Source organism: Vicia villosa, unplaced genomic scaffold, assembly GCF_029867415.1.
Source record: "Vicia villosa cultivar HV-30 ecotype Madison, WI unplaced genomic scaffold, Vvil1.0 ctg.000048F_1_1, whole genome shotgun sequence".
Taxonomy (NCBI): domain Eukaryota; kingdom Viridiplantae; phylum Streptophyta; class Magnoliopsida; order Fabales; family Fabaceae; genus Vicia; species Vicia villosa.
This window is the reverse complement of record NW_026704980.1, coordinates 1,559,943-1,573,682: the sequence shown is the minus strand read 5'-3', so window position 1 is coordinate 1,573,682 and position 13,740 is coordinate 1,559,943. Positions and strand designations below refer to the sequence as shown.

General features: G+C 33.9%; 2 protein-coding genes across 2 annotated transcripts; one reads left to right on the top strand and one right to left on the bottom strand.

Moving 5' to 3' along the window:
- The first annotated feature begins 5,453 nt into the window (after positions 1–5,453).
- LOC131623053 (DEAD-box ATP-dependent RNA helicase 39-like) lies at positions 5,454–12,381 on the top strand. The gene is made up of 9 exons (XM_058894079.1): positions 5,454–6,082; positions 7,683–7,778; positions 7,867–8,055; positions 8,139–8,279; positions 9,396–9,536; positions 10,535–10,677; positions 10,893–11,022; positions 11,140–11,188; positions 11,435–12,381. Exons 1-9 carry the CDS (start codon positions 5,471–5,473, stop codon positions 12,139–12,141), a joined length of 2,208 nt encoding a protein of 735 aa, XP_058750062.1. The 5' UTR covers positions 5,454–5,470; the 3' UTR covers positions 12,142–12,381.
- Positions 12,382–12,677: 296 nt separating this feature from the next.
- Positions 12,678–13,037, bottom strand: LOC131623091 (uncharacterized). The gene has a single exon (XM_058894115.1). The coding sequence runs from the start codon at positions 13,035–13,037 to the stop codon at positions 12,678–12,680; it is 360 nt and encodes a 119-aa protein (XP_058750098.1).
- Between the last annotated feature and the right edge of the window lie 703 nt (positions 13,038–13,740).

Here is a 13,740-nt window from a genome sequence, read left to right as displayed (position 1 = left end):
CTAATATCTTTTACATATTATGTTTGACAATAATCATTAAGTAATGGGTTAAATATGTTTTTAGCCCCTCCTAATATTTCTCGTCCACATTTTTGTCCCTCTCGTCAACGTCTTTTAACAAAATTTGATGTGGCACGTCACGTGGAAGTTTTTGGTGAATTGGCATATACGTGGCAATGACATCATGACAAAAATAGTGGTGTCTTAATGAATGGGTCTTGACTTTAATTGTTTCTAGAAATTTATTAACCATGAACACACGTCAAGATTAATCAACTTCCGTTCTCGAATTCACTCAAACACAATAACAAATTGCACAAGAACACGATGCAACAAAAAGGATGAATTTTAACATAAATTCGTAATCAAGAAGTTGTTTTTATGAAAAGGAGAAAGATACATGGTTATGGGGATAAACACACAAAGAATGGAAGTCTAAGTCACAGTTTTGTCTCTATGGGTATTACCATAGGTTTCACACTCTTGTTACTTTAACCAAAAGAAACAACTATTTAAATGAGAGATGTGAAATTGGATTTTAAAATGTGTGATTCGAATTAGGAAGAAAGTGTGATTCGAATCTATCTGGACAACCTTAAAAGGGGTATTTTTTAAACTGTATGATTCGAATCATGATATGTACTTGATTATAATCAAATGACTTATGAGGTTATGATTCGAATCGTGTTTAATTTATGATTCGAATCATTTTTTCTAGAGGCAAATTCTAATTTTCATAAGTGTGTGATTTGAATCAGATATAACACATGATTCAAATCAAAGACCAAGGCATCCAAATGTAAATGTTCTAACTTGTTATTCAAGTTATGCTTGGGGAAATGACAAAAGTAGCAATTTCATGGGCTCAAAAAGGAATACCAACAAGGATCAAGGGAACACAATTGATGAAATGTAGAGGGTTCTTAGTGGTACAAACTAACAGTAGCCTAAGCGATTACAAAGAAATTCAAATGATAAAAGCGTACAAGAACACGAATGAAATAATGTACAAATTACAAATACGCAATCAATCAATAATCAAATTGACAAAAACATCAAAACACACAAATGGTACTTGAGGCATATAAACAATTCTGAACGATAACTTTATGCTTTCAGGGGGTGAATTGTTGAGGTTTGAAAAACTATGGTTTAAACTAAAATCCTTTATTAAATCAGTGTTTGAAAATATTTAATAAAATAAATAAATAAAGGCAGTGGAAAACCAAAGGAAATAAAGTTAATAGAAAGTAAAAGAGTAATGCAAAAGAGAATAACACTAGAGAATTATCCAGATTCGACCTAAGATGACCTACTCTTATTCCCAAGAATAATTCTTGAGAGTATCCAATAAATTTGAGAATTTTTAGAAAGATTTACCCATCAACCTCCTTATACAAGGAAATAAAGTTTTCAAGTTAATTTCTAACCAAACAACATACAAGGCTTAAAGTGGCCAGTTTCAAAAGCAAACAAAGTTTCTACGGGATGATCTCGAACCAAGACGGAGTTTTGAATTGGCTATCCTCTAAACTGAACCAGGGATTCATAGAGGCTGACCATGAACCAAGATGAGATTTTTACTAGGCCGGTATCAAACATATTGAGCTTTTATACTAGGCTGAATTAAGAAATCAAGAGAGATTTTAACCGTTCTGATCTCGAATCGATAGAGCTTTTAACTGGGTTGAACTCAATAAATGTTAGGGATATTTCACAGGCTGATATTCACAAACCAAAAAAGAGTTTTTTCTTCAAGGCGAAACTAACGAACCAACTGGAAACTTTCTAAGGCAATCCCTTAAAAATACAAGAGCTTTTGAATGGTTTAGCTCGTAACAAAAATAACAACATTCTATAGAAGAATTGCTTACTGAAGAGACAATATACTCTTGGTAAATTTACAATTCAGATCTCACCCAAAATAATGAATCACACTTAGACTCAAGAATACTCTCGAAGCACTATAGCTAAATAAATGCGAGAAAATGAGAGTTTTTAGAGAAATGAAAAATGAAACTTAAACTTGTTTTTTGGATGTGAAAAAGTAATTGAGAAGCTCTCATTTATAGGCCAAAGTATGGTATAAATTTTGAAATAATCCACATGCCAAATTAATGTCATAATCAATAAGGCTAATAGATTATACACTCTAAATAATCGGTTGCTGAAACCATAAATGGAGTGTTTAGATATATATATATATAGCCGTTACGAATCATTAAGAGGCTGTCCCAATCAATTTTAGACTGAACCAATCATGAGCTAATCGATTAAGTTAATGTTCTAATCGATTATTCAAATAGAAAATATCTTCCAATAAATCATACACTTTCCTAATCAACTAGCTTGGTCTCAAATCATTTTGATGGTTAAATAAAATATAAGAGGCTTCTCAAAAGTTTTTAGTGCTTGTGTGTGTGATTTAGACATGGTATTCCAAGAATACCCTTGTGTCTTTCACAAGGGACTGGACACTTAGTTGAACACGCCCATACAAACTTTCACATTGTCTCTTTTACAACTCTAAAGTTTCAAGTCTTGGCATAATCATATTTCACTTTAGCATCACACAAGAGCCTTGGATCTTTTTGATGATTCTTGATATATCTTTATGTTGATTACCATCACTTGATTGTCGAGAAGTCAAACCACCAGTGATCCTTAAAACTAAAGTCTTCACTTGAAATTCGTTTAATTGTTGACTTTAAATAGATGTATTGATCTTTAATAGCATAACTTGAGTAAGTAGGATATCTTAAACTAACATTTTGTGCACCTTTGACCGCTTGAGCAAACTTTAACAGATACTTGACTTCACTCGATATCGTTTGGTATTAAGTGTTGTCATCTTCAAAACTAACTAGCTACTTAGTTGACTTGAAACTTCACCATCTTTGATCACTTTGACTATAACTACAAACACATAAATCCACACCCATGATCTTAAATCCTGAGGAAATCTACTCAGACATAACTATCATAAAAATATGCATATTATTGAAGGAAAAAAACATAGGCATATTCGTAAAACAGATGAATTGAAAACAAGAAGCAATGGTTGAATATTAAAACTTGAATAGGTGCGAGTAATAAATAATACTGGCTCCCGAGTGACTTGAATAAAAGTAAAAAAAGTAGGAAAGCATAAACTTGTGCCGGAAAACCTAAACTAATCTAAAAAACGCGTAAAATGTAAAAGGTATGTCAGAGCTCTCCAATATGAGTTTTTTTCATGGGTGTGTGTGTGTGTGTATATATATATATATATATATATATATATATATATATATATATATATATATATATATATATATATATATATATATATATATACATATATATATATATATATATATATATATATATATATATATAATCTAAATTAATCTAAGAAAATCGCAAAATGTAAAATGTGTGTTAGAGCCCTCCGATATGAGTTTTTGCCATGGTGTGTGTATATGTGCGCTTAAGACCATTAAAATAACACTAAGGAGCCTTGATCATGAAGAAAAATGGCTGGAAAGTGCAAGGGTTGTCAAAGGAAACGTCTGGCTGGAAAATGCGCTTACGGCCGTAATAAATATTACACTCTGGCAATAATCTTCATTATCCTAAGCTATTTTCTTAATTTTTTATGATCTTTTTTCTAAGCTCTGTGCTTTCCAATTAGGGGTGGAAATAGGCCAGGCCGATAACAGGGGCCTACAGGCTAGCCTATATAGGCTTAGGCCAGACCACACATTTTTGTTAAATAGAAAAGGCCTAGGCTTTTTTATAAGGCTATATAGTTAAAAAAGGCTAGGCCTCAGGCCCTAAACAAAGCCTTTTAAGCCTACCAGGCCGACCTATTTAAATAAATATGAACAATTTTTTATTATCATTATGTTATATTTTGTACTTTGAATTAAAATACATAAATAAAACTTGATTATCTTGAAGACCTTGTGAAAATAAGATGAAAACACGTGATGAGTTAAAATAAGTCAATACAAACAAATTTTTAGTCTCTTGCTTTTTTAGTTAGTTAGTCTATTTAAACATTATTTTAATTTCTTATTTACATATGTCTATAACAAATAGGCTTTTATGTAGGCTAACAGGCTAACCAGGCCTTCAAAAAGGCCAGACTCAGGCCTAAAAATAAGCCTACGACAGGCTATAGGCCAGACTTAGGCTTCAGTTTTTTTGACAGGCCAGGCTCAGGCTTGGCAAAGCCTAGCTCGGTCCAGCCTATTTCCACCCCTATTTCCAATGGCTTTTTATAGAACTTGAATTCACCCAACAACCACTATTTTCCTAAAATATTAAACAAGCAAACAATGCGGAAGAAGAAGGTAAAACCTTAAGCAAAAAACATAAAAATTAACACAAAACACGACTAAAACAGACTTATCACGAACATGTTTAAGATGACCCATTAAAAGCGTTAACTCATAATGAAGAAGACTCAATTTGATTCATAATTTTAGGGGCTACTAGATTAAGGTTGGGAAATCAACAGATACAAAGATAGGTGTCTTAGAGAGGAAAGTCCCAGGACCTCGGGAACACATGTGATCCTACCATATGAAAACATTTGATCAAGATGAATGATTAAAGGAAGACTGCTAGATCGTAAAAAAAATAAAATATCAACACTTGTCCCATTGAACAACTATTATGCACAAGAATGTTCTAGGTCCCTAAAACCCTAGAACTTGACTATAAAAGGAATGCAATACGTGAAATCAAGATACACTTTTTTTAAACCTAAAATACCCTTTTCTACCTCTGCTAGTCAATGACTTGGGCGTGAGCGTGTTTGCAGATACCGCTCACTTTAATGTCGGACCAAGACACCAAAATACCTACCATTTCCCATAACACACCATCAATTCTAGATCAATAAACGTGATAGTGAACACCTCAGGGCTACACGAGATCAAAAACTAAACCTCTTCAAATAATATTTAGTTTTGTTCGACTAATTATACCAATAATGCGTGACTTTTTCTCCTGTAGATGGTGCTCTATGTTAAATTTGCTCTTTCCATTTTCTGAAATTTCTCATTTCTCTAATCCACATGTGCTCTATCTCCTAAAAACATGGCTATATGTCAATAACTATTTTGATTAGTAGCACTATAAACAAAGAACATGAGTAAAAATCTAAACTATTCAATTTCATTGAGTTTTAATATATTCTTAACACTTTTACGACCTTCGTGACTAACTCACATTTGAGTGTCTTTACATTCACTTAACCTTCTTTCTATTGAGGGTAATTTGACTAACACTAAACTCAACTACCAACCAATTTTGAGTAACATTATTTAGTCACCAACGAGATCCCCACATTTTTGTAAGACTATAAGTCAACTTCTTAGGAACTCATTTAAAATTTTAATTTATTTTATTTGGTTATATAATATTAATTATAGGTATAGCAATATAGTTTTAGGTATAGATAGATTTTGCATATCCTAAAATGTGTTCGTGTTCGCACTCTCCCATTTGTTTTTCGACCCTGATTCGCCAAAATATCAATGACACCTATCTAACCCCAAAACCCCAAAACAAACTTAACTCTTCTTCTTCATCAATGGCGGGTGCTAGCGGAAGAATCCTCTTCTCCCTCTCTTCTTCCATAACCAGACGCCTTAACGGTAACCGTTTCTCATTCTTCACACTCTCAAACCCTACCACCATTCCCCCACGATTCAGACCTCTCTGTTCCATAACCGCTACACCGGAAGCTCTATCAGACACTGACACTGAAAAACACTCGATTCTTCTCGAGAAGCTGAGAGTTAGACACTTAAAAGGAAGTGTTACAAAAACAGCTTCTGAAAATGTGAAGAAATCTGAGGGAAAGAAGAAGGTTGTTGTTGTTGATGATGATGTTGATGATGTTGTTGGGAGTTTTCAGGAATTGGGGATTAGTGATGAGGTTATGGGTGCTGTTAAAGAAATTGGGATTGAAGTTCCTACTGAGATACAGTGTATTGGTATTCCCGCTGTTCTGGAGGGGAAAAGTGTTGTTTTAGGGTCTCATACTGGTTCTGGAAAAACTCTTGCTTACTTGCTTCCACTTGTTCAGGTAATTCATTGTTCTAAATCACCATAATGGTTGGGTTTGATAAGATTATAGGACTTGTTTAGTTTCTAACTGAGTAGCACCTACACTATTGAAGGCGTGTTTGGTGTCAATGTAGTACACTATCACATATTGATGAAAGTGGTTACATTCACATTCAATTACTTCAAATTTTCTAAATTATTTCATTCACATTACCATGTAAGACTAGACAAGATAAGATTAGAAATTAAAATATTAGAGAGTGTTGGGGTAACACCTATAGTAGACAAGATGGTGGAAAATAGACTTAGGTGGTTTGGACATGTAGAGATTAGACTTGTAGGTTTTGTGGTAATGGGAGTAGATCAGATGGAGAGAAGTCAAACAGTTGGAGGAAGAGGAAGACCTAGAAAGACTATGAGAGAAGTTATTAAGAAAATTCTCGAGATTAACGATTTGGATATAAACATGGTTCTGGATAGATCATTATGACAAAAGTTAATCCATGTAATCAATCTTACTTAGTGGGATAATGCTTGCTTGCTTGTTGTTATTGTTTGTTGGTTGGATACAATGACATTTGATTATGGATATTCCTGTTTTTAATCGCGATGAAGCTAACTCAATAATGTATTTTTGGAAAAATTGAAAATATTGTTCTGAATTTTTTCAGAATTTTAAAAAAATGCATATTTACATATATTTCACCCACATATATCAGTATATATGTGTCGCATAAACGAGCAATTTTAGTTAGTCCGACATATCGAAAGTGTAACGAGTCTGGAAGTCAACTGTGTCTTTAGTTGGGAAGAAGTATTGGAGATGAATCTGAGACAGATGTATCTGGGAGAAGTATCAGTGATTGAAAATATTTTTGAAAAGAATAAAAAATTATTGGATACTTTATGAGTACGTATGGGAATGATCGGACACGTCTCGGTATTGGATGTGTATGGACTCTGATACTTCTCTATTTTTGAAGTATCCGGGCTACATAGGTTGCCGTTGGTTTCAAGACAGAAACTTGCATTTTTGAATATTATGCATTTTAGTGGAATTACTCAAATTTAGGTTGGTTTTGATATATGGACAGGAGAGAATGGAACAAACTGTTTGCTTCTATAAATCTAATGATGTTTGAGCTTTTGATTTTGTTTTGATGGGATGTTGGTTTCAAGGAAGAAACTTGCATTTTCTGCATATGTCTTAGAATATGGGTTGGGTTTAAGTCAATTCTACAAAACTGACTTGTTTTTATTATTATGGAGGCTACATCACTATCCAAGGAACATGGATTCTCAACACCGTGTTTTCTTACACAGAATGACTCACTTTTTTTTTCTTATTTTATGTATTTGAATGAAAATTATCAAATTGAGGTTGATTTTGGCACATGGACCAGAGAGGATGGAACATGTTGTTTGGTTGGTTATGATCTATTTGGTTCCACTCTTTTTGTAGAATCAAAACATACCACTTTTTTTTTTTTTTAGCTTTTATGTATGCACCAATCTACATTTAAAACAAATCCTTCATAAATTTCAAACTTTTATTTTTTAAGTACTTTGTTTAGGTATGTATTGGGAACTGTTGAGACACTGTTGATTTGTTGCTGTAGTTGCTAAGACGAGATGAGCAACTGAATGGACTAGTTTTGAAGCCCAAGCGTCCCCGAGCCGTTGTGCTATGCCCTACAAGGGAGTTGTCTGAGCAGGTATTTGTGTTTTCATTTTTCTCACGGTTTAGATATCACTTTTTCCGAGTTGAATTGCACAAAAATTGATATAAAACGAGCTTTATAGGTTTTTCGAGTTGCAAAATCAATTAGTCATCATGCACGATTCAGGTGCACCATGGTAAGTGGTGGTGGCCGTCTTAGGCCTCAGGAGGATTCACTCAGCAACCCCATTGATATGGTAGTTGGTACCCCTGGCAGGATTCTTCAACATATCGAAGAGGGAAATATGGTATATGGTGACATCCAATACGTGGTGAGTGCCTTTAAATTGACAATATTAAATATACGACAACGAGCTGCAAGCTGCACTTACTAAGAGTAGTCTTTGTTCTGCAGGTATTAGACGAGGCAGACACGATGTTTGATCGGGGCTTTGGTCCTGATATTCGCAAGTTCATAGCCCCATTAAAACAGCGTGCTTCTAAACCTGATAGCCTAGGTTTCCAGACTGTTTTGGTTACTGCAACCATGACAAAGGTATGCTGATTTGTACTAAAAGCTTGTTGGCCACACATGCAAATTAAATATTACTAGTTTAGAAGGTTATTCGTAAAATGACCATAGTTGTTTATTTTAATCTGATAATAAAATGTTTGCATTTTTATCACTTTATCTTTTGTTATGTATAACCCTTCACATGCTTGTTTGCAAATGATTTGCAAAACACAAGTTCATCAATATTTTCTCGTGGTTTTTTCAGTTGGCTGTGCAAAATTTACCTATACGTGTGAAATAATAAATAAGTACAGTACATCTATGAGTTCAGAAACTAAAGTTTTATTGTGAGCATTCCTTTCAAAGGTTGACATCTATCTTTTCACATATTGTTTCGAAGTTAAGAACATGTCACCCCTCGAAGATATTATTCCCACATATATTCATCTTCCATTATCTTGTGTACTGTTCAGAAACTATCATATTGAAACAATCAATACTGTTCTTTTTATATGAGCGTGGGTCTTTCATGGTGTTATTATAGTTGTCATTACTTTTCCAATCATGTATAGTGAGAAAGGGCCAATGACATCTGAAAAATTATTATTTTAACACAATTTTATTGGTTGTTTGTATTTTGACATTAACACTCGAATTCTTCTTTCTTCCTGTACATGTTAAATATTGAACGTGTTTTGCGGGTATTCTTCTGTGTCTTTATTAATTCCTTACTAGCTTGGCTTGCATTCAACCATTTTGCATGTATAAATTTTTTAGCTCTGTTAATGCATAGATGTGGTGGAACAGTCAGTATCCTTAAACTTTGTGGATTCTTCATGTGGTCTAGTTTTAAATATTGTAAACATCTCTGTTATTTCTACCCCGGTAAAATTCTTGAAAATATTTGATAGAGTATCCTACAAAATTAATTCGCCTATGGCTATTTAATTCCTTGTACTTAATCGTGTATTGTGGAACAATAGCAGTTCGTTCCAATTCCGCTATGCTATAGCGCTATACCTTCTACTTGACAACAATGGGTGCTCTTCATTCTTATGAACACTAGACAATCTATATTATATATAAATCTAATGAACAATTTTCATGTTAATATTTGATAGTGAAGTTGCAAAGTGTTGACTTCTTTTAACCTTGCAGGCTGTGCAAAATCTGGTTGATGAGGAGTTTCAAGGCATTGTCCATCTGCGCACTTCCACATTGCATAAAAAGATTTCTTCCGCTCGTCATGATTTTCTTAAACTTTCTGGTTCTGAGAACAAGCTGGATGCATTACTTCAGGTATATGCAGTTTACAATCTGCAGTATTAGACATATCAGCCAATGATTATCATTTGACATGTGTTGAGATTTGATGTAGCTCACGTTACACCTAGTTTATCCGGGGATTATTTGATTCTAGGTCTGAACTTTGAATCCTGTTCAAGCTGCTTTGCTTTTAAAACGACTCGTGGAAGAAGTCTATGCCGTGTTAGGAATAATACTGTTACTTTTTATGTTTCAAGCTTCTCAGCTGATAGCTTTTTTTCCTGATAAAATTAAAAGCTGATAGTTTACAACACTTGCTTTTTTGCTATTATCAATTTCTATCAGACATAATAACTGTTGCTTACATCCACTTAAAAAGAGGGAATAGGTGAAACTGCTATTAAGAAATGTGGTTGGTCCTAACTCAACCCTACAAAATCGGCTTGTAGGGTTGAGTTAGGCCCAACCTCATTTCTTAACATGGTATCAGGGCCTAACTCCATCTCTAAATCTAGGACCCTCTTGAGATATTTCCTTATCCTTTTTTTTATAAAACCTCTTTGAAATTTTCAACTACATTAATTATTTCTTTACCGACATATCCCTAGTTATGTTACATATGCAACCGGTGATAAATACTACGAGGACATAAAGTAATTCTCTCTCATGTAGGGTAAAGTTATAATACAGTACCAATTATCAACAAATAAAATATTATCACCAACTTTCTCTATTCTTGTGATTTAGTCAACGGGTTCTTATATTCAAGGAAGGAGGCAATAAAATGAGAATTGTCCCGTTTTCTTCATACTTAGAACACACACTTTATTGTAGTTTTTCTATTATTCTGCTTGTATTCAAGTACTTGGCATTTTCATCTGTTTTGTCTGCTTTATAGTGAAATCTGGGATGCATTTTTTCTTATGGTAGTCCATGTATGCTACATATTCACTATCGGACTACTAGCTGGATTGGATATTGTTTTGATTCACATGGTTTTTATTATGTAATTTGTGATCATGTGATTGCAGGTATTAGAGCCAAGTCTTGCCAAGGGTAACAGGGTAATGGTTTTCTGCAACACATTGAATTCTAGCCGTGCTGTGGATCACTTTCTTGGTGAAAATCTGATTTTTACAGTGAACTACCATGGGGAGGTACCAGCGGAGCAAAGGTCATATACTAATTTAAGATTCTTTGGATACTTCTCACACCTAATACTGTTGTGAATTTGTGATGCAGTTGCAGTTATTGTCTGTATGCTTAGATGATTTATTAAGCCTCTAGGAAACAACTCTGTCAACTGTTAAATTTTAGATGGAAAATAAATAATTGAGATTTATTTTCCCTTATTTCCACTCACCTGTATCACTTTTCTTTTAAATGCAGGGTTGAAAACCTCAACAAGTTTAAGAGTAACACTGGAGATTGCCCTACATTGGTTTGCACAGACTTGGCTGCTAGGGGTCTGGACTTGGATGTCGATCACGTTATCATGTTTGATTTCCCTCTGAATTCTGTGAGTATCATATCTACCATTAAAATATTTATTAGGTCAAAAATCCCTTCTTTCTACCCTTTTTAAAAAAAAATAAAAATTAGTTGGTTACTTACTTTACTTACCTTTCAACTGTAGATCGATTACCTCCATCGCACGGGTAGAACTGCTCGTATGGGTGCTAAAGGTAACAATTTCTTATGTGTGTATCTGTTTAACCAAATTGAGAATATTGTCCTCTCTAGTGTAGTCAAGATCGAGTGTTGGATCGTAAGATGTTATGCCTAAGAGTGCTACGATCAGAGAGAGATTGTTTTCTTCGCAGGCATTGTCAAGATCGAGCTTTTTGAAGCAAGATCGTAAAATAAAACATGCTGGGTCTTATTTTTGGGCTTGTATTAGGAAGCATAAAAAAACACTTTTTCTGTTGCAGGGAAAGTAACAAGTTTGGTTACTAAAAAGGACTTTGGCTTGGCAACCAAAATAGAGGAGGCGATAAGAAAGAATGAAAGTTTGGAGGCTATCACTAAAGAAAGTCTCCGGATGGACGTAACCAGGAACCAAATCACTGAGCAAAGAAGAAAGAACAAAAATGTGGTCAAAACTTCAAAAGCTAGGGACAAATCTGATTCTCGTCCAACTTCTTCCGCTAACAGGTCCGGTATTAGGGACAAATCTGGTTCTCGTCCAACTTCTACCGCTAACAGGTCAGGTAGGGACAAATCCAATTCTCGCACCAGTTCTGCAAATACTAGGTCAGGTAGTAGGGACAAATCCGATTCGCGCACCAGTTCTACAAATACTAGGTCTGGTATTAGGGGCAAATCTGATTCTCGCACCAGTTCTGAGGATACCAGGTCAGGTATTAGGGGCAAATCTGATTCTCGCACCGGTTCTGGGAATACCAGATCAGGCATGAAATTTGGTAAACAATCATCACCATCAAAGTCTTCAAAGAAAGGATTTCCCGTTTCAAAATCTGTAAAATCTTCCAGTCCAAGTAGCTTCATAAAAGCTTCTTCGGAGAGTAAGCGAACGGGTAAAAGGGCCACTGCCACCAAATCTACAAATCCTAAACTCAGTGTTGTCGGGTTTAGGGGGCGGAATGCATCAGCATCAGATAAGAGACAAACATTTTAATGAAGTGGATTGGACATATTATACCAGAGTAGTAAGTAAACTACTCTTGGTTTTGTATTAGCTTCGTATTTATTTTTTGACAGATAGTTTCTGACAGATAGTTTCGATATTTTCTATAGCAAGAATAGAGTGTTAATTTGTATGGTTTTGACCAACATTATACATGAATAGTTCAAGTTAGTTTATTTGATAAGATAAATTTTACAAAAAGATAAAATAAATTCAAACTGCATTTATATATACGTTGAAAACAATTTGTAAACATGTCATAAGTTGTTTTTATAAACTCTGAAATAGTCTCACATGTGTTTGTGTTTATGTTATTAAAATAAGACAGTTCAACCATACCCTATACATGGATACAATTCAAAAGAAAAAAGACAAATAGTGCCACCACATAAACCAAGGCTACCAACAGAAGAATCAAGCTAGAGTTTAGGAAAACAAACTACCATCAACAAAACAGAAACTTTTGCACACAGCTTAGGACCACACCTTAATGGACCAGAAGAATCCTGAAGCGGTTCTTCACATTGTTATTTCCATGTTAGTAATGGAAGAGAAGTTTTAGCAGGGTTTACTACGTTGCCAATGGAATCATAGATGATAACACCAGAGAAATCAGGGAGCTGGCACTTCCCACCCATAAGTATATTCTTCTGCCAAATTGAAGCATCTTCTTCTTGTTGTTCACAACCACTCATCATTACCACTTCATTGTTTTGCCCTATAACAGGCTCTTCTGCAAACGCATTGCATGCGAGCCAATGGCGCCATTTGCGTGAATGCGAAGCACACATGAGCAACGCGACAGCACACATCATAAGGGTCAGAGCAGTAAAACCAATGTTTGAAGTGCTTAGTGAAGGGTTGATTACTAAAAGTGGTCTAGCCATATTGGAGAGTGATGATACACTTAAATGAGATATGATACAAAACATGAAATTGGTTTGACTATTTATAGTTTCATGGTTTGTAGTTGTTAATTAGAAAGTGTAGTTGGTGTTTAGGATTTGTTAGCATTTGGTTAGTTTTTTGGTTTAAGATTCAACATGTGGTTTTGGTAATCCTTGACCTTGTCACTTGTGCAAGGTCTAGCATAGTGGGATTGGTAATCTTTAAATCATAATTGAATATGTTAAATTCATTTAATGACTGTTTGAATTTGAAAGCTTTTGTAATTTTTAAAAGTTCATCAACGTTGGCCAAATTAATAATTGGTTTAAACATATTATCGGTCTTTTAATTTTACTAAAATTAACTTTTAATTCTTTCATTTTTAAAATTGAGTTTTTAATTATCTTATTTTACAATCTTTGTGAATTTTTTGGATTCCCTTTATTTATTTTTATCATATTAGGGATATGACACAACTGAGTTAAAGATCTCAAAGTGAAATTATATTGTTTTTGTGAAATTTTAATTCTTCTCATACTCAATGACTACAAAATTTTAGACTGATGTCTTATAATTATTTGAATATTCTTTATATTTTTTAATTTCAAAATCATTATTAAATCTTTAATAATAAAATTTTTAAAAAATATTATTTTCAATAAAAATTAAAACGAGATTATTTAGCTAATAATTTTGTTGTAT

Bases quoted from the DNA above. Each gene is read 5' to 3' on its own strand.
- LOC131623053 (XM_058894079.1), top strand. From the start codon at position 5,471: ATGTGTTCGTGTTCGCACTCTCCCATTTGTTTTTCGACCCTGATTCGC. The intron at 8,056-8,138 runs GTGAGTGCCTTT...TTTGTTCTGCAG, and splicing joins ATGGTGACATCCAATACGTG to GTATTAGACGAGGCAGACAC. The intron at 11,189-11,434 runs GTAACAATTTCT...TTTCTGTTGCAG, and splicing joins TGCTCGTATGGGTGCTAAAG to GGAAAGTAACAAGTTTGGTT.
- LOC131623091 (XM_058894115.1), bottom strand. From the start codon at position 13,037: ATGGCTAGACCACTTTTAGTAATCAACCCTTCACTAAGCACTTCAAAC.